This window comes from Phascolarctos cinereus, unplaced genomic scaffold (genome assembly GCF_003287225.1).
Source record: "Phascolarctos cinereus isolate Bilbo 61053 unplaced genomic scaffold, phaCin_HiC Scaffold_3;HRSCAF=262, whole genome shotgun sequence".
NCBI classification, from domain to species: Eukaryota; Metazoa; Chordata; class Mammalia; order Diprotodontia; family Phascolarctidae; genus Phascolarctos; species Phascolarctos cinereus.
The window spans coordinates 3,369,734-3,395,021 of NW_027555736.1; the positions used below are offsets into that span (position 1 = coordinate 3,369,734).

Sequence of the window (25,288 nt, forward strand, 5' to 3'; positions counted from 1 at the left end):
GGTTCTACCACAAAGCCTTCTCTGACCTCCCTAGTCACTAACAGCCCTTCCCCAACGGGACTTCAGAGATTTTCTACATGGCCCATATCATATACTCCATGTATACATGGAATGTACATGTGTACATGCACTCTGAAGTATGCATGCATTAGTGTGAAGGTTTGTCCAACTCTAGTACATATACCATTTGTCATTTTGTGTTATGAGTCTCTGAGTCTACTTTCCACAGGATCATGGACCTACAACTGGAAGAAACTCAGAGGCTACTTTAAAGCAAGCCCTTCATTGGCAGGGGACATGAATGAGGCCCAGACACAGTCAAGCACTTGGCTGAGACCATACAAGCAGTAAGCAGCAGAGCTACAATTTGAAGCCATATTCCAAACTCCAAGATGAGCTAACTTTCCACTGCATTGCTTTCTGTCAACTAGATAGTAAGATCCATGAGGGCGGGTACTATGTCTTACATAAGTTTCATGTCTTCCTCTAGCTCTATGTAGTAGGTGTTCCATGAGTGGTGGCTAAAGCTTAACTGGTTTGGTTCATTGAAAGAACATGCAGTAAATGCACAGACATTCCCCCTCCAGGAGTTCCCTGAGCTCTGCTCCCCTCCCCTACTGAGAATTATGGGATGCCAGATTTTGTTTGGCAAGTTTTTTACTTAAATCTGTTCCTAGGCTTATCTACACTATGCCATCTGTATTCAAACCCAATGTGCCTCCCACCCTACCACTGCCCCTGGGATTCAGGGATCTGATAGGTGAACTTTCTTCTCTTCCTGATCCAAATCAGGCCTCCATGACACTTCCCAGCCATCTCTGTGCAATATGTACTTCCTTCACCCCAGTTTTGTTCTCTCATTAGAGCACAAGCCCCTTAAGGTCAGAGGCTGTGACCTCATATACACATTTCCAGTGAATAGCACTGGTACTTCACACAAACAGTAAGCATTAAAAAAATCCTTTTTACTTCCTTCCTTTCTTTCTTTCTTTCTTTCTTTCTTTCTTTCTTTCTTTCTTTCTTTCTTTCTTTCTTTCTTTCTTTTTCTTTCTTTCTTTCTTCCTCTTCCTTTCTTTCTTTCTTTCTTTCTTTCTCTCTTTCTTCCTTCTTTCCTTCCTTTCTTCTTTTCTTCTATCTGTTGAAAGGACCTGAAAAAAAAAAGAAACCCAACAAGTCACGTGTGACTTCCTACTCCCATACTCTCTTCTAATATCTAATACTCTAAAGGACAGCTGATCTGTATTGGATATTCTTTCCAATTTTTCAGATTGTCACTCATTAATAGTTGCTCGTTATGTGTAACTCTTTTTTCTGTTCTCCCATAAATATGTCACCCACTGGCTGGGGACCTTCCTTGTTATTCCTTGACATAGCAATAGAGCACACAGTCAGTCAAGATGGAAAACCTTTAGTGACGACAAGGCAAGGAAGAAAACTAGAGAGTAACAGGATACTAATTACCAGGAAATCTAGTTCTAGGTGAGAAAAAAAAAAGTTCTTTCCAATACTTTTGAATCAAAGTAAAATATGAACTTGTTAATTGAAAATTTTGCGTGGAGGAAATAAATGGAAATCACAGTCCTGCAAATTAGAATGTGCCACAGATCTAAGTGAAGTCATGCCAGGCCAAGAGGAAATTAAGCAAATCAAGAAAATTGAACCAGTGATCTACACTCAATTGGAGAAGCTCCTAGTAATTCCAATTTATTTTATAGGGTGAAGGTGGGGTTGGAGAGGAAGCAGAGAGTAGATATGAGAGGATTTGGCTCTTATGTGAGTTGATATATGTCTCCAGTTGGGACTGGCAGTTTGGAAGCCCATTGTTAGAGCAGTAGGAGCCTTAAGGTTTTCATATTATCATAATTGCCTAGATTTCTTGAATTCCATAAATAATTTCCAAGACATTTGGTCCATTTTGACCACATTGACCCTGCCAGGAATGGAAAAGCTGATCTCTCCACATGTAATTCAGTATAACAGGGAAAGGCCTTATACATGACTCTTTTCTGATGTTACAAAAATTTTATGAAACCTGCTGACATGCAGATTTTAGGCACATAACTTTTAGATGGTTGAAGCAGAAAGAGAATGTCCTTTTATTTCTTTGTCATTTTGTGTTATGAATCTCTGAGTCTACTTTTCATATGATCAAAGATTAGATTTCCCTCTTTGAAGCTGTTTAAAACTTCTTTATGTGGAATTTCCACTTTATTAGCAGCCTCTGACTTCCCCCTGCTCCCAGACTAGCATTGCATCTATGACAGTTGCTCTTGTCTCATTGAACCAACAAGTCCCCTAGTAGATGAGACACTGTGGAATGATCTATCACCTGATCTACCAAGCACTTGTGAAGCACCTACTATGTGTCTGGCTGAAATGAAAAGAATGGTTGACATAGAATGAGGGGATCTGCCCCATACCATCTATATGAGCAGAGACAAATCATTGGAACTCTCTGAGCTCCAACTTCCTCATTTGTACAATGGGACTGAGAATAGTCAGAGGATTTATCCTACAGACTTCCCTTGAGAAAAACACATTATAACCCCTAAAGCATTATGTAGATGAGTTCTTTGGGTTTTCTGATGATTATAAAACCCTCCTAGACACCTGGAGCTGATGTCAATAATGACCACCTGATTCAGAATGTTCTCTCATTCCCCCTCTATTGCCTCCTTCTCTTCACTACAGATGGAGTTCAGAGCTTTACTAAATGATGTGGATAAGACTGCTGGAGTGGGGTGGAGAAGAGGAGGAGGAAGATGATGATGGATGGGCTTTGATGATAGTTCCCATTTCTTTAACAATTGATCATTCACAAAAGGCATTCCTTCATATCAATCTTATCAGAACAATGTAAGGCAAATTGTACATAGGAACCCTTCACAACGGGTCCCAAGCTACCATTCCAGCCCCGTCTATTACACACTATTGTCTTCCAAGCATACTAAGCCCAGTCCAATTGGCCTTGCTCTTACTCATCCATGGCTCCTGCCTTGATGCATTTGTCCATACTAAATGTCCTCTCTGCCTGAAACGTGCTCCTTCCTCTTCTCTATCTTTCATAATCCCCAAATTCTTTTAACGGTGAGCTCAACCACCCTCTTCTACATGTAGCTTTTAATGATCTGCCAAGTGGTTTGTGCCTTCCCTCTAAAATCCCTTTGTATCAGTTTTGTGCTTAGATAGGTATCTACATAGAAATCTATATCTACATTTTTATGTATCTTTATATGTCTAGCTATATCTACCTATCTACAGATAGATACCTCTATCTAATGAGAGATATAAAATGTCTAAAGAACCATGCCTCTCCATATTTATATATGTTCACATGTATCCATCTCTTCTATATCTCTCTATATTTACATCTATCTATAAACATTCATGTAAAGATAATTTTGATATCCCTACTTAATTTCATCAGTATTTACTTAGTTCATTATGACTTAATGTCTATGATTGTGTTCATGAGTTAAGCAGAATAGAATTTAGTTTGAGTTAGTTACGTAAGTTAATGTTAAGAGTTATGATTCATCCATGATGTGTTGAGGGTTATATTAATCATATTGGATTTATTAGATAGATTCCCACAGCATTATTTAGGCCTGTTATAGGAATTTATCAGTGTATTTTACACACACACACTGCTAAATATACTGCTTAAAATAAGGTTCATAAGCTTCAGGAATAAGTCCCCCCCCCACACATATACTGCTGTGAATTACTACTTTTAACTCCTTTTGCTTAAAAACCCAAACTTCCTTGGTCCCCTAGAATACTGCTGGCCAAACACTGCTTTTTGATGGCTTGTGGAAAGCCATGTTGGGATAGTCTGGAGTTGATGACTTGTAGCTGATGGCCTGAAGCTGATGACCTATGAAAGGCCTACAGACAAAGTGGTTATGGTTGATGGACATTGCCTTTGGCTAATCATGAGAGCTCCCATGCTTCTGAAGATCAGCCCAATTATAGGAATCTTCATGGTTCTAAAGGAACTTCCCAAGTTCTAGGGGACTTCCCAGCTGAAAAGTCTATAAAACCCATCAGCTTCTGAGCATTAGGGGCCTTTCCTGAGAGGAAGGTCTTGCATCACAATGCTTAGGGACCAACAGTCTCTGATAAACTGATCCCTAATCAGGGCTCTGCCTCAGCTGTATTTTCTTGAGGATTAGAAATTTGGGGGCCTACACACACACACACACACACACACGTACATACATACATACATATGTAGATAACGCATGTACATATACATATACATATACACACAGCCATATACATACTATCCCCAAACTCTTAGTATAGTTTTAAATTTTAATTGCCTACAATTAAATTCAGTCTTATTAACTTAAATGTGTATGTGTAAATTGTCTTCCTTTGTTAGACAAGAACAATCCTCCTCATCATCATTATCACCATCATCATCATCATCATCATCATTTTTTGGTAATTCTGAGAATTCTGTGAGGTAGGAGCTATTATTATCCCCATTTTACAGATGAGGGAATTGAAGCTGATAGAAGTTAAGTGATCTGTTACACAAAGGTAGCAGCCCAGTAACAATCTAAGGTAAGATTTAAACTCAGATCTTCCTGCCCCTAATTGCAATATTTTATTCACTGCACTTGTTTTTACAGCCCTAGCACCAAGCAGAATGACTGGTCCATGCTAGTCAGTCAATCAGTCAGTAAATATTTATTAAGCACCTCTATGTGGCAGTCACTGTACTAACTGCTGTGGATGCAAACACAAAAGTGAAAGACAACAATTGCCCCCAAAAGAGCTTACAATCTAATGGGAAAAGATAATCCTCAAAAGGAAGCTGAAAATCAGAGAGAGGAGAGGGAGGGAAGTACCAGGCATGTGGATGTGATGGAAGAGTCCAAAGGAGTACAACCAGGTAGGAAATGAAGAGATGGCTGGCCTGGGTGCCTTTCTTAATTGGAGGATTTGGGAGGAACTCTTTGCTCTACCATCCAATTGGAAAGGTTGAGGGTGCAGAGGGTACTGGTGAGTTGTGAGTACTAAGGTTGATTTCATCTTATAGAATGATGAGGTCCCTGATGCCTCAGGGCATGATGGAAAAGTCTAAAGGAACATAGTGGGATAGCAAATAAAAAGCTGGATGGTCATGCACAGTTGGGAAATGAAAGTGCACTTTCTAGACACTTAAATAGTTATGGATCAGTTGATTCAGTCACACACAGGGGTGGTCACAATTTGGATCTGGCCATCACCCATATTCATGCTACTTCAGTGATACATTACTCTGTAGGACCATAATCTCCTTCTACTCTCAAATCTCTCTGTGGATCATCCCTCCCCAAACAGCTCTCTATCCTTACTGTGCTCTGATTTCTTTTCTCTTTTTTCAAAAAGTTGAGCCGATATTTGACCACATCAGCTATAGACTGTGAGCTACCTATTGATCCTTAGTTCTCTTTTCCTAGTGTTAATATCAGGTTACAAAAGCATCACTTTGTATCACAGCATCCATCTTCTCTCTTTCTAAACACAATTTACTGAATATTCCTTGAGGAAGTTATGCTACTGTGAAATTATACCAACTTGAGCTGACATGAATGTACTTTCTGGGCACTCACTGCTGCATAACATTATTAAGCATTTTTGAATTTTAAATGTTGCATACTATTGAATGTATATTATTGTTGTTGTTCAGCCCTTTGAGGTCTCTCTGACTGTTCCTGACTCCATGTGAGGTTTTCTTAGCAAAGATACTGGAGTGGTTTTCCAGCAGATGAGGAAATGAGATAAGCAGGGTTAAGTGACTTGACCAGAGTACACAACTATTAAGTGTCAAGTGTCTGAGGCCAGATTTGAACTCAGGGCCTCAGGATACCAGGGTTGCTGAGGCCAGATTTAAACTCAGGAAGATGAGTTTTCATGACTTTAGGCCCAGAATTCTATCTACTGCACCACCTAGCTGCCAAATATATATTTTTATATGGGTAAATATGTATTACTTACCTTCCATTCATAGAATATTAACTCCTTGAGGATAAGGGTTATTCAGTCTTTGTATAATCACTTCCTGACACAATACTTGGCAAACAGCAGGCACTTAATAAATGCTTATGGATTAATTTTTATCTTTGACCCTCTGGAATCTCCTCCATAGTGGCTATTAACATTTCCTTCTTTCCTCAGATGATCTGCATCCATGGAGGGGTGCTGGAACAATCCTTGGGTGCAATTTGGGGGACATTAAATAAAAATTAATGGGGTAGTGGAAGCATAAGGAAAGAACAGAAGTTTGAAAAATTGTTTGTACATATTTCATCTGTTGTGTAATAGAGCTATAATTGTAGTGATTACATTATTTTCCAAATAAACACAAAATACAAGTTATAACTGGTCAAGTCTGTAGACACGCCTTAAGAAGCAAGTGTCAGCAGGTGAGCAAATTAGGCATTGTCAGGAAGTACAGCACGTATGAGCAGGAATATGTGTGTGTTTTCACTTGTTCACAATATGATACTATAAGGCTACATGATGCAATATTGTGGCCTCAAAATTTCAATGTCACAAAAAACCCAACAAATTTACAGTAAATTATTAAATTTAAGATGTGTTATTTAAAAATATTTTATATATATTTTTGAAATGATGCAAATTGCAAAAAAAAAGTTAAAGAGCTAAAGAAAGTAGATTTCCCGAAGCACTGAGCAACTTTTTTTTTTCCCAAAGGGGGCAGTAGGCCAAATATGTTTAGGAACCTCTGATCTACAGCTACCTCTTCCCTCACTTTCAGCAAAGACCTTTGTCTCTTGAGCAGAGAGGCCATTTGTTGTGAAGTCCTCCATTACCTCACTCTATGCCTCCAAAACACTCACAATTATCCCCATTATTGGTCTCTTGTTTCTATTTCTGCTGAAAATGTGGTCTATCTCTTTGATAGGTTTACATACAATTCTATGTTCTCTTAATAGCATTCCCTCCCATCTCTTCTGAGAGTTTGTCATTCCTTTTCTTTCCCTTGTCTTAGATCTTTCCTTATCTACAGGCTTCTTATCCAGTGTATGCACATATTTCTAGGTTTCCCTTATTCTAAAAACAAACAAACAAAAGACAAAGAACAGTAAATGCTCCTTGCTGCCATTTCTACAAAACACCATCCCTTATCTCCACTTTTCACAGCCAAACTCTTCAAAAGCCCACATCCCAAGCATATTGCCTCTTTTTTCTTACTTCCTACTCACTTTGTAATTCCTTGCAATATGGTTTCTCATCACACCCCATCAATGGAATTGTTCTCTGTAAAAGTATTAAAGATTTATTAATGACAAATCCAGTGGTCTTCTCTTTTCATTCTTTATCTCTTTAGGTCTGGATTTTGTCATCCACGGCTACTCATTGGACACTTTACTCCCTAAACTTATTTATTCTCGCCCTGGGACCCCATCTATTCACTTTACCCATTCTGTGATTTCTTCATATCCTATGCATTCAGTGATCATCTCTACAAAGATGAATTCTAAACCTCTATATCCAAATCTAATATTTCATCAGAATTTGAGTCTCCTATTTCCAACTGCCTGCTGGACATCTCCATTTGGATGTCTGGAAGTGGAACTCAACAGATCTAAAACAGACAATGTCCATATTAATCATTTTCTGTTGATGGCACCATCATAAATTGTATGATTTGTCCTTCATTCTCAAAAAGGACCATGACATCAGGGAGATGATGACATGACTAGCAGTTGACTCAGCCTCACTTTTCTCCCACTGGGTCCAGTGGCCAGACAGTGATCAGGATGACTGGAGATGTCCCAGGATGCAGTGGGAGACCTTGGCCTTTTTAAGTTAATGTCTTTCCAGGTTCTCATTTTCAATGTCACAACACCCATTTAGTGAATAGGCCTCTTTAAGAAATGAGTCAAGGGAAGGCTCCTTTGATTAAAAAAAAAAAATCAAACTAATGGGGAATACCCTCAGGGTTCCCGGCCAAATCAGAAACAGTTACTATTTACATTCACTCTGAGCCAGGTTGGCCCAAAAGCAAACATTAAGTGGTGCTTAGGCAGGGACCTATTGTCCAGTCCATGAGATCCAAGTAAATTGTGTTTAAGGCTTGGTGTTGGAGCAAGAAATCTAGCCATCAAAATTTACCTTCCTTTGGGAAGAACATCCCCAGCTGAGAGGAGAGGAAAGGGAGAGGACAGGAAAGGAGAGAAGGAGCAGCCCCACAACCCAGTTCTACAACTGAAACTGGCCAGCTGTGTCCCCATCAATGTACTCACTCAGGATTGCATCCTCTGGGTCATCTCTCTCTTCCTAGTCCCCCATGTCCAATTCATTGTAAATTCTATACTATTCTATGTCAGTGCTGCTTGAATCCATTCCCTTCTCTACTCACACACTTTCTCTACTGGTTCAGGGCCTCAGGAACTCTGGGATGGAAAGCCACAGGCTCCTGAATGGTTTTTTCTCACTCTTCTATAATCCAGCTTTCACATAGCTGTGATTCAGATTGATATATGCACTAAGACTTAGATTTGCCCACCTTGGGCTTCCCTCTATTTCTACTACTTCAAAACAAACAAACAAAACCCATACATATAAAAACAATTCCAAGGCTCCCTAATGGCTTTAAGATAAAGACCCAAATCCTTAAGTTGTCATTACTGAAAACCTTTCACAATTTTATTTCCACCTCTCTTTCCAATCTTGTCTCAGATTAGTACTTCTCTTATGCCCTCAGTTCTTACTGAACTAGCCTAGTATCTATTCCTCATGCATGGAGTACCACCTCCCCCCAGTTGAACTTTGCAAAAAAAAAAATAATACTTTCCTCATAGAGTGGGGGGATACACTCAATCCTCCTGCCTATTGGCAATTGAGAAGCCTCAGGCTCATTTCAAAGCCCAGCCTTGATGGTCCTTCCTGTCTGAGACTGTTCCTGAACCCCTCAGTTACGAACATTCTCCAACTAGAAATTGTTGGCACATACTTCACATTTATGTTCTTACTTTTTTCTATCTTTCACCACAACCACTACCACCCTCTCCCCAGAATCTGAGGTCCTCATGGTTAGAAACTTTGCTGTTTTTGTAAACCCACTGACCGGTAGAGTGCATTTCACTTAGAAAATAAATTAAGAAACTAGCAAAAAGCCTATGCCAGTGATTTCAAGGGCCTACAGATATCCCGGGGAGGAAATGCACTTCTTACTGTGCCCTTCAGTTCTTGCAGCTTAGCTTGTAGCTGTGCCTTTGGAGAGGTTCTTGGTCCTGGTCACTTGGCTAGTAGTGGTGACTTCCTGTTTCTGATGCAAGATCCCTGTTCATTAAGCCATTCTGCCCTGAACATTGAAGGCATGCAATTCACGTTACATTGTTTGTGAAATTGGTTTGAAACTCCAAGAGGCAGGTGACTTTTCCAGGGTCATGCAATCAATTAATCAATGCAATGAATCAATTAAGCACCTGTTATGTGCCAAAATTAAGCACCTGTGATGTGCCAGGAGAGGCAGATAAAGGGCTCAATGGATGCAGCACTGGAGTCAGGAAAATCTGAGCTCAAGTCAGGCCGCAGACAGTCAGCAGTTGTGTGACCCTGGCAAGTCCCTTAACTTCTGTTTGCCTTAAGTGGCAAAGCACTCCAATATCTTTGCCAAGAACTCCCTTCCCCCTGAAAAACAAAACCAAAACAAAACAGCAGAGTCAAGAAGAGTCAGTCAGGACTGAAAAACTGAAAACTAATGTTCCAGACACTGTGCTGAGCCCTAGGGATACAAAAAGAGGCAAACCACAATCTCTGCCCTCAAGGAGTTTACAATCTAAAGGGGAAGGCAACATGCAAACAAATTCATACAAAACAAGCTATGTACAGCACAAATAGGAAAGAATCCAAAGAAGGAAAGCCTGAGAATAAGAGGGATTGGGGCAAGGTACACTGGGCCTTGCACCCAATTCCGTTCCCCTGCTTCCCAGCCTTTCCTCAGTCTGAGGCTGAGGAAAAAAGCAGGATGCTGCAGTAGAAAAAACTGGAGTTGCTAGTGTGCCAATGGGCATGTCCTCTCCCTCCCCGAGTCTCAATTTTCTCCCCGGTAACTAGCGAGGGGGCGCGGCTGGACTGTATCATGCCTATGAAAACTCCTTAGCTTCTCATCACCCACAGACTCCCACAGTCTAAGATTCTGTGTAGGGTTAGCCTGAAGCCTCACTCACCCCTGGGACCCTACCTCCCAGCGTTAATTGGGCCAGGCTCTTTCCGGGCATAGAAAGCTGCCCTTTGCACGGGAGACACTAGGCCGTGCCCACCTCGGTGCCCTCTGGCTCCCTTGTCCGTGAGGGCCCATGCCCGCTCCACTGGGCCGACCTGAGGAAATCGGCAGGTTCCAGGGGCAGTGCCCAGACAAAAGGACGAAGCTGGCGAGCGCCTCACATCCCTCCCAACCCTGTCACATCTCCCCTTCCTGTGCCTGATTTGGCCAGCGAGGGGAAAACCAGGCTGAAGGCTGGGGCTGCTGTGGACCCCCACCCCGCCCTGCCGTGCCACCGAGGCAAGGAGGGGGAAGGGGCTGAGGGAGGGGGCGGAGCTAGGTGGGAAGGGAGGGTCTAGGGGCGGGGCGACGTCGCGCGTCGCTTCTGAATGAAGTGGAGCTCCCACTCCGCTGCCTCTGCCACCGCTGCCTCTGGTGCCCGGCTCAGCTCGGCTGCTCCAGGCTGCCCCGGTCTGGGTCTACTGCGCTCCCACCGCCTCCCCCGCCTTCGCAGGTGCCTCCGCCAGGCCTGCCCTTGCTCTTGCAGCCGCTCATAGTGCCTGCAGCCGGCAGCCAGCGGGACGGCGGCAGGAGGCGGCCAAAGCCGGGCACCGATGGGCAGCGGGCAGCGTCCTCGCCCCCTCCCCGGCGCCGCCGCCGCCTCCCCTGCCCAGGGTCACCCGTCCGGCTGAGCGGCACTCCATCCCGCGCGTCCTCCAGCTGGCCGGGCGGGTGGAAGGGCGGCAGGCTGGCTGACCTGGGCATGTAGGATGCTCCCGGGTCCGAGCCTCCCGCGGCGGCGGCCCCGCCGGCCCCCTCAGCCTCCCACTCAACTGCTCTGGCAGATGAACGCCGATCTCACCCCTCAGCCGCCGCCGCCCTGCCTGTGGATGGTACCAAGCTCCGGGGGGCTCCTGCGGCTGGCAGCTGGGGTTGTGCCCCCGCCGCTACTGCTGCCTTCACCCCCCCAGCCGCCGCCACCACTGCTTCCGGGGGTGCCCAGTTGGCAGGTGCCCTGCGAGCCCTCCTTTCTACCGCTGGTACCTGTGCCCTCAGCGGCGCCCAATCCCCCAGCGCCTCAGTACCCCTTGCTGAACGAGCAGGTAAGGATCGGCATCCCTATTCCCCTTCTCCCTCTGCCTTCTCGTGCTCCCTTGGGCCTGTCCCCCCACAGCTGCCAGGTCTCACTGGGGACTGCCTTTGCTCTCTCGGGGCAGCATTCCGGGCCACACGTCTCCCTTTCAGCTTGCTCTCCGCTTTCCCAGCTTTTATCCTCCAGGGTTCTCGGACTTCCAGAATATCAATATGCAGACTGGCAGAGATCTCTCTGTCCCCACCCCCAAAAGTTCGTGCTTGCAGCCCCCGTTCCAGGAATGCTTACAGAGATATTGGGGAATTCACATTAGAGGTGGATGACCCTCTTTGGCCAGAGAACTGAAAACCCTTGGGATAACTTTCTTCTCCTACCCTGGTTTCGCTGTCCAGGAGGCAGTGGTGCTGAAGTTCCAGGCTGCTAAAAACCGTGGGCTGCAGCCATGTACCTGCCATGGCGGAGTTACACACGCAGAAGTTAATACTTTCACGGTCTCTGACAGACTTCAAAAGCAAACAAGGGGGTCTGCGAATCGATAGTTATCTCTCATTCTTATCTGGGTGGGTATTCTCTCCTCCCTCCTTAAAGTAAGACCTAGGGCATTCACCAAGGAAATCTTATTCTATGGAAGCGGGTGGGGGGAAAAGAGGTATTCAGAAAAATGAACTTGTAACATATACTGTTTTCTGAATCCTCTCTCCTTGTCCGACTTAAATCATACAATTGTTTCATGATATACTGCACTTTAGAAGAGTTTGTTTCAAATAAGAGGATGAAAAAGGCAAGAAAAGCGGAAATAAGAGGGAAGGAGAAGATAAGGAAGAAGATCAAGGAGGGAGGGAGGCAGGCAGACACACACAAATAGACAGACAGACAGACAGAGACACACTGAGAGAAAAGGAGACAGAAAAAGACAGAGAAAATGGTTTAAATTATGACTGATTTCAATTAGAAGGCAGAATAGAAGTCTCCTTTCAGTAAATGCTCGCTCAGTTCTCTTCTGTGTATCTATGCAGATATTGCATTTTAGGCAGCTTGCCCCTTACTCTGATCATTAACTTCATTAGCATATTTGAATAAATGATGTGCAAAAAAATGGGAGACTTCTATGTATCTCATTCCAGTTGCATCTTGTGAAATTGATACAGCCCCTTGTCTTTATCCTTTTAAAAGTGTACTATGAGAATTAAAACTAAATCATGTATTTAGTTCTCTGTGACATTTTCATATTCATCCAGTTTCCTTTTGCATTTGTTAAATAAACCTTTAGCCATTGCAACATTTTGGAGCTTGTCATTTCTGAATGCTACCACTAGAGGTATATAATGCCAAGGAACTAACATTTTCTGTTTAGAAAGCTGCATTTGTGTGTGTGTGTGTTTGTGTGTGTGTGTGTGTGTGTGTGTGTGTGTGTGTGTGTGTGTGTGTAAATGGAAGAAGGAAAAGAGGAAAACACGGAATATACTTTTCTCTTCCTTTTGGAAATTGAGTTTACTATAAAATATTAAGTTTTAGAATCAAAAGAACAGTGTTAACACTGAAGGGTATCTAATGTGTGTGTGTGCATTATGCATATATGTATGTATGATCTTAAAACTAAGACAGATGTTGTGAGATTTTTCTCTACCATTAAGCCATACCTCTTGTTAATTACTCACTAATGAGGATTGTTTATGTATATATAAGAATCTTTTTTGAAAACCTGGAGCTGTTTGTATTCAATGTGAGTTTTTACCATTATGTTACATGCATTAGGTCTTGTTAGTCTTTCTAGACTTAATAATATAGTTACATTTTATTTGCAAGCCTCTTTCTTTAAAAACTTTAAGCCTTAACACTTAAGCTTATTTTTAATGAGAAAAAAAGGGTCGTTAAGGGAAGTGTTCATTTAGGAGATGATCTTTTATTGCCTTAAATTGGGAGAAATGGGTCACTAGTCTTGAAATGCCATGAAATATGGTATTTTTCATGTTTATCAAAGCAATCCAAGGGTGAAAAAATGCTTTTAGCTCTATCTTTTCCTTGTAGTTGACAATCCTTTAAAAGAATTTGGGAAAAGAGTAGTGCATCATTTCGTCATTTACGTGTTGGTGTCTTTATGCTTGGAATTTAGTTTTCTGTCAGTATTCAAGAATGCAGTACTCAGTACTCAACATTGATTTGTAATGTTACTCAACCATTATATTTACCATCATGTTCACTGTTCATGAATTGTGGTACTCATTTAGCAGTGCAGCATGGGAAAATGTATTTGATATTTCAATCACTTTTAGAAATATGAATGTCTTTGTTTGTTTAAAAATAGTCATTGGACTCAAAGACCTCTATATAAATCAACAGTTATTTAGACCCAAACATTGTGGATTTATTTTGGGACAAACAAAACTTCAATTTCCCTTTTCTATCATTTTGTTTTTTAGTGGATATTTGGAGCTCAGTCACCTCTCATAGGATTTTCTCCCTCTTCTAATGTGGATTTGATCCCTATTTTCCCCCATGCATACACTTCTGCTCTTCCACCTCCTGTAGGGAAAAGTTGGCTAGACAAGAGGATGCCCAACTGTAAGGTAAAAATGCCAATAATTTAGTTGAATCAATAGATTTTAATTGTTAAATTGTATACATATAAGTATAAGAGAGAAACAGTAGGATTTTTAGACATTATTATTGCAGCATACCAGCCATCTAAACCCTTGCACAGTAAGAATGACTTATCAAAAATATCAATATGTTGTAGGGATTAAACCCAAAGCCTTATTTTTTTTTTAATTCAAGGCAATGGCTGAACTGTTTTCCATTGGCATTTCATTTTACTAGATTTTGAATTTACTATTCAGTGCTTTTTCTTCTTTGATTATTTGGGAACACATGAATTGAATGGTTTATGTTATAGCATCCTTAAAATTACTTGGCCAGTATCAGGAATCATTATATACATATAATGTACACATGCATGCATATATATGTATGTATGGTACATATTAAAATAAGGCACTCTTTCCACCAAAGCAGAAGTCAACTGTAGCTCAGTGGATGCATTTAGATGTTATTGGAGTCTGTGAAAGGCTAAGTGATTTGTCCAAGCTCACAAATCTAAGAATGAAATAAAAAATTTGAACTCAGGCAAGTATTCTGGCATTTTCATCTAGTACTCTATTCATCACATTTTTGTGCTTCTCAGTAGTTGCATGTAATTAATAAATTAGTTGCCTTTTTTCTCCACTGCCCTGAACAAGTTTGGATTGTTGTTTATGCTTAGATAATGACAGTTAAAGTCACAAACTAATTATTATTTTGATCAATGTACAAAGCACCCAAGTGGCAAAAGGATATTTGGAACTGAAATATGCATTTTGGCAACCTACTTTGGCCAAAGACATCCATCTATTCCTAATGTCTTCACTTCCATTTGACTGTGTAGCACAGCCAAAGTTTGGGTTTCTACAACCAAAAGTCTGAAAGTGCAGCCCAATAGATCTTAACAATTCATTCCAAGTTATGACCAGGCTGAATCTCCACATTGCTATTTCATGACACTTAGCTCATAACATCACTGAAAACAGTGGCTTGGCTACAGTTGGCTCCCTTTATTGGCTGGGAATGATGTTATCAATTTTAGGTTTCCTTGTCGTTCTATTGTATTTGCAATGGTCTTTATTTCTAGAGTCAATCTTACTACAAAGAAAGATATCTATCTATTACCCTATGGGGACAATTCATCATAATTCTTTCCATTTCCCAACTATAAGGAATAGGCTGCAGAATTATTCTTTTATTTTCAAAATTTGACTGGAATTGTGCTAGAGTTTTCAAAACCAGGTATAGACACAGCCTAGGAGATCCTGAGTAGAAAGTAGTTTATTTATGTTAATTCAACCACAATTATTTCTTCTAACTACATTCAGAAAAGCTATCTTTATGAAAGTCAAACAATTTGTAATCATCTACAAATGCCCATCATTTTGAACCAATTTAAGGCAGGACTGAATAGTGTTTATTTTGTTCATTGTGACAACTTACTTAAGAGATTCATTTTACTTTATCTTGGACAGATATATTTAAATAACACATTTGCTCTGGACTCTACTTGGATACATCCTGAGGAATCAAGATTGTTTCATGGACATGAAAAGCCACAGTTAATGACAAACCAGGTGGCCGTGGCCATATCTAGGCCAGCCCCTGACTCCAGGCATCTCCCCACAGTGGTGTTAGCACCTCAGCCTATACCAGGTTGGTAAAAAATGATGGTGATTACTTCTATTCATCATCTTTTACTCTCTCCAACTGATTGTCATATGGCATTCATTGTGAACAGTATATAGCTCATGTTCATGGAAATCATTTTGGTTAAAAAAAATTCTATTTGAGTGAGCAGGAGATAATTTAATATAAGGGAGTTAGATATTATCTTGTGTGTTAGCAAACTGAAAAAGATGGATAACATATACAGAATTTTTTAATCAGTGCTCTATTTTTAGAATTTTATCTTGCCATCTATTGGTAGCTAATAATATAGATTTCTAACTGTTCAGTCAACCCAGTTTTAAAAAAAAAAATACTTACGTGGAACAATGTGCCTGAAAAAAAAAATCACTAATCTTGAATGGGCCACTAAATTTTAAATGTTTTAAAATTCCTAGCACTTTGCCTTTTTTTTTTTTTTTTGCTTTTTGGTGAGTCAATTGGGGTTAGGTAACTTGCCCAGGGTCACACAGTTAGTAAGTGTCAAGTATCTGACGCCAGATTTGAATTCAAGTCCTCCTGACTCCAAGGCTGGAGCTCTATCCACTGCATACCTAGCTACCCCTACTTTGTCATTCTTTACAAGCAGTATAAATGCTTCACAAATGGGAAATGAAGGAAATGTATTGTTTTGAAGATTAATCTAGTTCAGATTTTAAGTTTTAATGACCTCAAAGGTCATTTGCCCTAGTTTAAAAAAAAGTGACTCCATTCCTGGATAGAAGATTTTATATTAACCATGTAATTATAGAGAATTAATAAAATCTTTTTTATTTAAAAGTTCATTTTAATGTAACCTGGACTGATAGTTATATCATACAAACAAATACTGGTCCCATCAACATCCTCCAAAGCCCTTTCTTATTATGGAATTTGTTTTAGTATTTCACAATCATATTACTTTTTTTTCCATTTCCTTTACACACACACACACACACACACACACACACACACATATATGTGTGTGTGTGTGTGTGTGTGTGTGTGTGTGTGTGTGTATTCAAATGTAGCAACAAGGAACATTTTCTTTGGATCATAGAGAGTTCTGTTAAAGAAAAAAAAGCCTTTTCTTATTGTTTCCAAGCATCCCTTATACTAATGAGTGATGAATCTTATTTAGCACTGAGTCTTAGAGAACAATTCAAATGTTTTCTCTTTTTCAGAGACTGTAATGTAACTTGCCTGTGAAGTGCCTTCTGTTCTTGCCTTTCTTAAATTATTGATTAACTGTAAAGTAGATCAACGTCACATAGTAATACGTTTGTAAATATGTTTACAACAAAACAATAATGTTGCCTGTTTGATTTTCATTCTCTGAAAAAGGATTTGCTTATTTGGCTCCTCAGTTTGTATTATTTGTTTGTTTTTAGGTTGTAGTCCAAGCATATGAGTAAATAAGAATTGTTTTCTCTAATTTCTGGACTCCTTTGATACTAATACATTTGCGACTGTGGTAATCTGACATAATGAGGGTAGGGTCAATGTCCTAATCCTTCCAAGCATCTTATCACAGTGCCTTTGCACGGTAGGTCTTTATAATAGCTGTTGACAGAATGGGTGAATGAATGAATTCAACCAATTTTTCAGTGAAATACACTCAGTCAACTTAGCCCTTCTTTGTTCTATCAGCTCAACAACCAATAGTTTTGACTACATTGTCAAGTTTTCATCTGGTAATGGCTGCCAAGTGTATATTAGAGACAATCTGAGTTCAGTGGTGTTTTTGGTGCAATCTGCTGTTGTACTTTTGTATAGCCAAGTGTAGATGCATATGAGGATGCTTCTTGCAAAACCTTGATGACAAATGTGACCTTCTCAGCAATGTTCTATGATAAATAATTTATAAATGTCTATTTAAAAATACTCTTACAGTTTGAATTTGCTTGCTAAAAGTTTTTTTTTAAATAACATATTGAAAAAAGGAGGAAAAAGCACCCTTTCCTCTTGCTCTGCTCTATAATTTGGGAAAATGTCTTTCTTTCTCCCCTTCCACTCTCCTGTCTTCTTCCTAATGTGAAAACTACAAGGGAAGGTGGCTTTGACAGGTTTGCATATTCTGTTTTTAAAGGAAATGTACTTACTCCAGCAGAAATTTCAAGGACAATGCACCCATTTTGACTCAGTAAATAGTGTGGAATTGGAAGTAATGATGTCAGGACCAATTTGGTATCAGATAATGTTAGATGTTATCTGCAGCTGTCAAGTACAATCCCTTAATAACTAGGAAGGGATTCTAATCTCCCAGAGACCTCTAGGGGGCCATTTGTGGCAGTTTTGTGATAGTAAATAGAAGCAGATAGAAGGCTGAGCCTAGGGTTAGGAAGATCTGATTTCAAATCTGGCTTCAAATATTTACAATCTGTTTGACCCTGGGCAAGTTGCTTAATCACTAGTCTCCCTCATTTTCCTCATTGGTAAAGTGAGGAAACTAATAACACCTCCCTCTCAAAGTTGTTGTGAGGATCAAATTTGTAAAGCGGTTTTCCAACTTTAAAGCACTATTTAAATCATAGCTATATTAGTAATGGTATTTACAATGGTATTTAAATTTTCCTTTGACTACCCATGAATCTCAAATGCGTGGAAGTGTGTGTTTATGTACCACTTAACTAGTAATAGGGAACATAGAATACAATACCAAAGAGGAGATCATGGAATTTTCTGATTGAAAGAGATCTTAGTAGTGACAGTCATCTAGAAGACTGCCACTGTTATCTTAAACATGAGAAAATCAAGTTGCCCAGAGAAATTGGAGTTATCTTTCAGGGATCACAAGGTAGGCCTAACTGCAGATTGAGTGGTGATAATAAAAGGTCTTTGAGCTTATAGATATGACAGAGTCCCCAGGGTTTTTTTTCCCCCTCATGCCTGAATGTAACTTTTCCAGAATACTTTTTGCTGTGGAAAGCGCACTATGACTGTAGATGAAATTAAAATAATGAGTTTTAGAGTGACTGAGGATTTAAAACTAGGTAAGGAGTAATTAACATAATAGGATAGGATTGAGTTTATGATTGTGTTTAAGTATAGAACTTGTGGATGAAGGAACTCCTTTTATCAATGATGGCTAGCATTTCCCCTACAACTTATCATCTTAGAGTTTTGCCTAGAAGATTGAAATGGTAAGTGACTTTTTTGAGTCACACAGGCAGCATGTGTACCAGACCAGATTTGAATACAGATTTTCCCTGGTTCCAAAGTTGGCTCACATCCAAGTTGTAGTGTTATCTACAACACTACACAACAACACAACTGAAATATCAGTTATATGATAGATTTAATCAAATAACCTTCATGTACGTCACATCACGTGCCCAATATATAGCTTCACATTTAAGGAGAAAGCTTTGTATTGCTTGAATACTAGGTAGTACAGAAGTTGTGGAGAAGAGTATCAGTTCATGGGCCATGGCTGATGCTGGTAAAGATGATGCTTGGGGGAGGGGGCAGGTAGATGGCACAGTGGATAGAGCACTGGCCTTGAACTCAAGAGGAGCTGAGTTCAAATCTGATCTCAGACCAGACACTTGACACTTACTAGCTGTGTGACCCTGGACAAGTCACTTAACCCTGATTGCCTAAGCAAAAAAAAAAAAAGATGATGCTTGGAATTAACTAAGAGACTTGAGGAGCCATTAGGCTATCTGGGGCCCATCCTTTCATTACTATCAGTGAACTGAAAAACTTATTCTATGCTCTATATAGCAATGGAGTCAGAAAGCACTGAACCCACTTTAGGTAACTTGAAATCAGATGTTTCATATTCCTGCATTTAATCCAGAAGGTTCTTAGTTTCAAAACTAACGTGATATTCTTTTTTCCTTAATATTCAATTCAATAGTCAAGGTTGGCCAAATGATCTGTAATCTCTTTTTTCATCATTTGTGTAGTCATATGTGAAGCAGGGAAGAGAATTTAGGGCTGATTATGCTGTTGTATTTTATGCTGTGATCAGCCTTGATGTTTGAGCCAGTCATATGGTTGTGTCTCAATCATGCCTTCAGGAAAATCTTATCATTTCTAGCAAAGCAGGCTTTTGGATGTCATTAGTGGTTACTGACTCCTTCATAAAATGACCAGGATGTTTTATTTCCCTTCCCTTATTCTCCTAACTATTGCAAATGGCAGGCCACTGCCTGTGGTAATCAGCTCTATTTGGTGACAAAACACTCTGAGGATGAAAAAATAAAGGTCATTGACCTATATATTCAGCAAAAACAGGATAACTGAGCAAAGGTTTGGGAAGGATACCAATTTTGGTTCCCCCTGGAATATATCCCAATTTTGGGAAGATATGATTTTCCTTTTCATCTTGCTAAGAATAATTATAAAACTAAAGGAAAAGTACTCAGGTTAGTTATTAGAGCATTATGCCTCCAGTAGCACAGAGTGGAAGATGAGCCTACAGTCAATGACACAATTGCAAAAACAAAGAAATAAACTTACTGGACCAGATTACTTCATTTTTGGACTACTGTTTTTAGAAATGTAATGTGATGATTCATGCTATGAATTAACTATTTGGAGGTAACAAAAGAGTGTTAGGCTTTCAGCTTAACAACAGAGAAGTATACAATGACAAATAAGAAGGTATGTGTAGGTCAAGATGACAGTACTTCAGAAGATCTATGATGTCATCACCATGTACAGTACAGTCCTTCCACCAATACAGCTATCATTCCTTCACACCTCAATTGATTATGCTATTGAGGTAGTTGTAGTGATCAAAAACACCTCATGACTCTGTGTGTGTGCGTGTGTGTGTGTGTGTGTGTGTGTGTGTGTGTGTGTGTGTGTGTGTGCGCATGCTTGGACATCATTATCAGGCCTATATTTTAAAACTTCACTGATTTGTAAAGCTGTTCAGAGAATATTTTCTAACATCCAAGGTCCATAGACAAATTTTAAATATTAAATATTTGAAAAATAAAGCTATTTTTTTTGTAGTACAGAAATGCATCTCAGATTTCCTGTAAAATAAGAAACATGCTATTTTCTCGAAGTCCCATGTGTGGACAACATACATAAAATATTCCAAAGAAGGTCAGTTTGTCCCCAGGGGAGAATAATTAGCATAAGGTAGAGAAAAGTAAGAGGGGTAAGAAATTACCAAACCCAGGACTTTGTCACAAACCTGTATTGTGCATCTAAAGAAAACACATAGAGACAACTCATTTGGTATAGTGGAGAGAATGGTGACTATTACCTGGAATTTCCTTATCTGATCTTACTCTATCGACACCCCAACTTTCCCTCTCCTTTGCAGCCTCTAATAGAGTCTTCATCTTCATTTCATTACCCAATCTATCCACTGCTCCATCTTCTCAGGCCTTCACCACTGCATTGACTATACTCTTCTCCCTTCCCCATCTTGACACTTCAGTGAACCAGCTCAATTGTCTTTTACTCTGAATTCCCTTGCCCTTTTATCCTATTGCCAATCTTGCCTTCCAATTCTTAGCCCTGAATGAAGATCCAGCAAAGGAGACAGAGAAGGAGTGTTCAGATAGGTAACAGAACCAGGAGAGAGTGGTGTCCTGAAACCTTGGAGAGAAGAAAGTATCAAAGAGAAGAGGGTGATCAACAGTGTCAAAAGGTGCAGAGGTCTAGATGGATGAAGATTGTGAATAGTCCATTATGTTGGTCACTTAAGACAATATTGGGGTGAACAAGATCATTGGGAACTTTGAAGGGGGCAGGTTTTGTTAAATGATGAGGTCAGAAGCTAGATTGTAGGGAAGTTAGAGAAGAGGGAGAGGAAGTCAAGTGGAAGGATTTATTATAGATGGCCTTTTGTTGGAGTTTAGTCAAAAAACTCTGTTGAGGACAGCATCATCTTCTTTCTCACCCAGGTTTTCAACTTCTCAGTGTCTTTCAACACCCATGTCCCCTTCCACCTAATTAATTACAAAGCTCTACTGATTCTTTCTTGGAATATATTCCACATACATTTCCTCCTCCCCCCCCCAAAAAAAAAAAACCTGTCTCCTCCCTGGTTCAGGCTTCACTCACATCAGGCCTACATTGTTTAGTGGCCTTTGGTTGGTCTCTTTGTCTTGTACCACCTCAATGTACTCCATTCTCTATTCAGATTTCAAATTGATCTTCCTAAAGCACAGGTCTCACTATGTTATTATCCCATTCAAAACATATAGTGACTCCTCATTACTTACAGAATCAAACATACAATCCTCATTTTGTACAGGAAGCCTTTCTACAGAGTCCTTAGTGCAAAAGCCTTCAAACATGTTTGATTTCTTCCACTAGGTCTCTATATTTTGAAAGCCTTTTGTTCTCTGTAGCTTAGAGATAGTAAGTATTGATATGTGAAATCTATGAACATTTTCATTCTTAATATTTTAAAAATCAGTGTTACATCTGGGGTTTAGATATGAATGGTGATATTTTAAGAGATATTTTATTTAATGATGTCTTAAGAAATGATTCCATTGATTTTATTTATTGACTAGCTTATGAATACATTGAAGTTCATTATATTCCTACAACTGCTACTTCTCTTTCCCCTCCTTTTACTACTTCTACTACCACTACAACTCTGACTACTGCTACTACAATGATCATGACTACTACTACTGTCCTACTATTAAAACTACCACCTCCACCATAACCATCACCATCACCATCACTATTACCACTACATCACCACCATCACTGCCACCACCATCACTTCTACCACTACTACTACTACTACTACTAAGTATTCACATAACATTTTAATATGTACACAGCTCTTTTCAAATATTATTATTATATTTTGTCTTTATTATAACCTTGTTAGATGCTATTTTTATCCCCATTTTACAGAGAGGGAACAGAGACTGAGAGAGATTATGACATGTACCTGGATTCATGTAGCTATTAAGCATCTAAAGCATGATTTAAAATAATAACTCTAATGACTCCCTGAGTCCAAGTCCAATATTCTATGAACTTTGGCCCCTAGCTGCCAATACATCAATAGTCAGTCATCAAAGTTAGTGAAAATGGACACTAAAAATAAAAACATGGGATCTTAAAACATGTCCTGAGACTCTCTTTATATGCACAGATGATTCTAATGTTTTGACAGCATCAACTGTGAAAAGGACACCAATTTTGGCAATTAAGAGATCATTGAAAATATTGGCGAGAGTACTTTCAATTAAGTGATAGGACTGAAAGAAAAAATGAAGAGAGAGAGAGAGAGAGAGGAAGAAGGAGGAGGAGGAGGAGAAATGGAAGGGATAAGAATAGAAGTAATTTTCTATTTCATTGACTTTAAAACAGAGGAGAAACATAAGGTGATAGCTCATGGCAAAGGGGGAAGGTATAGTGAGACTCCCTTGTTTATAGGCAGCAGGGAAGGAGTCAGTAGTCAGTCAACAAGTATTTATTAAGTGCTACTAAATCCAAGCACTATATTACATGCTGGGGATATGATGAAACACACACACACATTCACAGAGGTCCCTGCTGTCAAGGAACCCAGTTGGATAGTGATATCTGTAACTCAATTGAAACCTACCAAACAGTGGTGGGCAGGCTTGTTCCAAGAATATCCATGGAGAAGGCCAGGGAGTAGCATGTGAGGACAATATGCCACTCGGAGCTGTCAGAGCTCCTAGAATCTGGGCTCTCGGTTCTCTCTGGTATCCATAATGTTGTACAATAGCACTGTTGCAGCCTCCCTCAGATGTGTTCTCAGCCCACATATGTTGTCATAAAGTTTACAATCAGGTTGCTAGTGCTATGAACATCAGCCTTCTTGGCCACCATGAACCTTGCCTTCTGAGCATTGTGAAGGCAAAGGTGAAATTAATTTCTTTCTACCTCAGTTTCTTTATGTGTAAAATGTGAATAACATCTATGCTCCCTTCTTCCTTAAAAAAGTGGTGGGAAAATGCCTTATAAGCCTTCAAATGTCATGCAAATGTGATTTATTATTGCCATCATTAAGAAGGATAAGACTGGATGTGCACTTCCTTGGCATAGGTCTCTATTGGGGAGGAAACTCCTCCAACTACTGCAGGTGGGCAAATTCTCTCCAAACTGTCAGCTTAGCCCAAGAGCACTAAGAAGTGAAATGTCTCAGCTCGTGTCCCACAGACAATATATGTCAGAGAATGGCCTTCAAGCCAGATCTTCCTGGCTCGGAGACCAGATCTCTAACCATTGGGCCATGCTGCTTTTGACCACAAACTCCACCACAAATACCAAGGAGAGCTAAATAGCATTTAGATATTACTTTAAAGTTTGCAAAGCATGTTGGGAATATTATCACATTTTATCATCACAAAGGCCCTTGGAAGTAGGTGCTGTTAATATCTTCATTTTACTGATCAGGAAGTTCAGGCAGATTTGCCCAGGGTTCCAAAGCTGATGAATGCCCTTCAGGTTTGAACAGGTCTTTCTGATACCAGTTCTAGTGCTCTGTCCATGGTACCACTTAGCTACTGGCAACAACAAACGACCCAAGCTTGGGAACAACATGAATTTATAACCTATTCCTTTGAATTCAAGTAATTCATGATCACAGTCCTCAGAAAGGGGAGTATCAGTCCTCCTGAGAGAGGCTCAGGGGCAGCTAGGTGGTGCAGTGAATAGAACACCAGGCCTGGAGTCAGGAAGATTCATCTTTCTGAGTTCAAAGCTGTTATCAGCCACTTATTAGTTGTGTGAACATAGGCAAGTCATTTAACCCTGTTCATCTCAATTTCTTCATCTGTAAAATGAGCAGAAAAAGAAAATGGCAAACCATTCTAGTATCACTGCCAAGAAAATCCCATGTGGGGTGAAAAAGAGTTGGACACAACTGAAAAATGACTCAACAACAAGAGAGGCTGAGGCACCCAATTCTTACCTAACATGAACATGAATCCAGATTGACATCTAAGAAAGACAGATCAATTCCTGACAGTTCGTGGCCCTGGTCTCACACTATCAGTTGGCCCTGGACTTTGTGTTGCCAGACATAGTTATCTTTTTTGTTTTTCTAGAGGAGACGCAGGAGGTTCCTGTCTCTGCAACTTTGATGACACATGCATTACAGTACCATCGATGATATGCTCTTGTGGGACACACAGGGTGGATAAGTAGTTTTGCAGGTCATAGTGGTAAAATCATATTTTGTCTCCTGATAGCAATCTTAATTTTATAATGAAAGAAGAATAAAGAAACAAGGGAATTTCTAAAACTTTTCAGCTATGCAGTTGTACTGAGGTTCTCAGTGTTTCTCCCAAGAAAAAGCCTGGGCTTCAGATTGATCTTCTGTTCCTTATTACTGCCATGGGATATGATGAGACAGGTATGAGGCGTACATGAATTGTATGTGCATCAAACATAATGAAATGGTTTCCAAACAGCTGTCTGATGATAAACAGCAGATTTTGGCTTCATGCATTTGAGAAAGCATTCCTAAAATTTAGGAACTTACTTAAACCAGCAGCATCCCAGAAGACTTTCAAGGTCAGTGAAATGTTGGGTGACCTATTTGGAAAAGAACTGGTCTATGGCAGCTCCTACTGGATAATAAAGTTGATTTTAAGTGTTTGGGTTATTCTTCTGTGTAGACAAGGACACACATTTTGAACTGCAGAAAGTACTTCTTTGAGTGATGGCCTTGCCAGTTTTGACAGCCTCATAAATTCAGCCAGATTCTCTCAGCAATGAAAGTACTTTAAAGGGGTTAGCTGAGGCCCCTAGGGAACTACAGATACATT

General features: G+C 40.0%; 1 protein-coding gene across 1 annotated transcript in view; it reads left to right on the forward strand.

The window, feature by feature from the left end:
- Window positions 1-10,994: 10,994 nt before the first annotated feature.
- TCERG1L (transcription elongation regulator 1 like) overlaps window positions 10,995-25,288 on the forward strand; it is a 296,277-nt gene continuing 281,983 nt past the window's right edge. Inside the window, 3 exon segments of the mRNA XM_020973107.2 lie at window positions 10,995-11,334; window positions 13,745-13,891; window positions 15,377-15,557. Coding sequence (XP_020828766.1) covers window positions 11,002-11,334; window positions 13,745-13,891; window positions 15,377-15,557 — 661 coding nt within the window. The 5' untranslated portion in view covers window positions 10,995-11,001.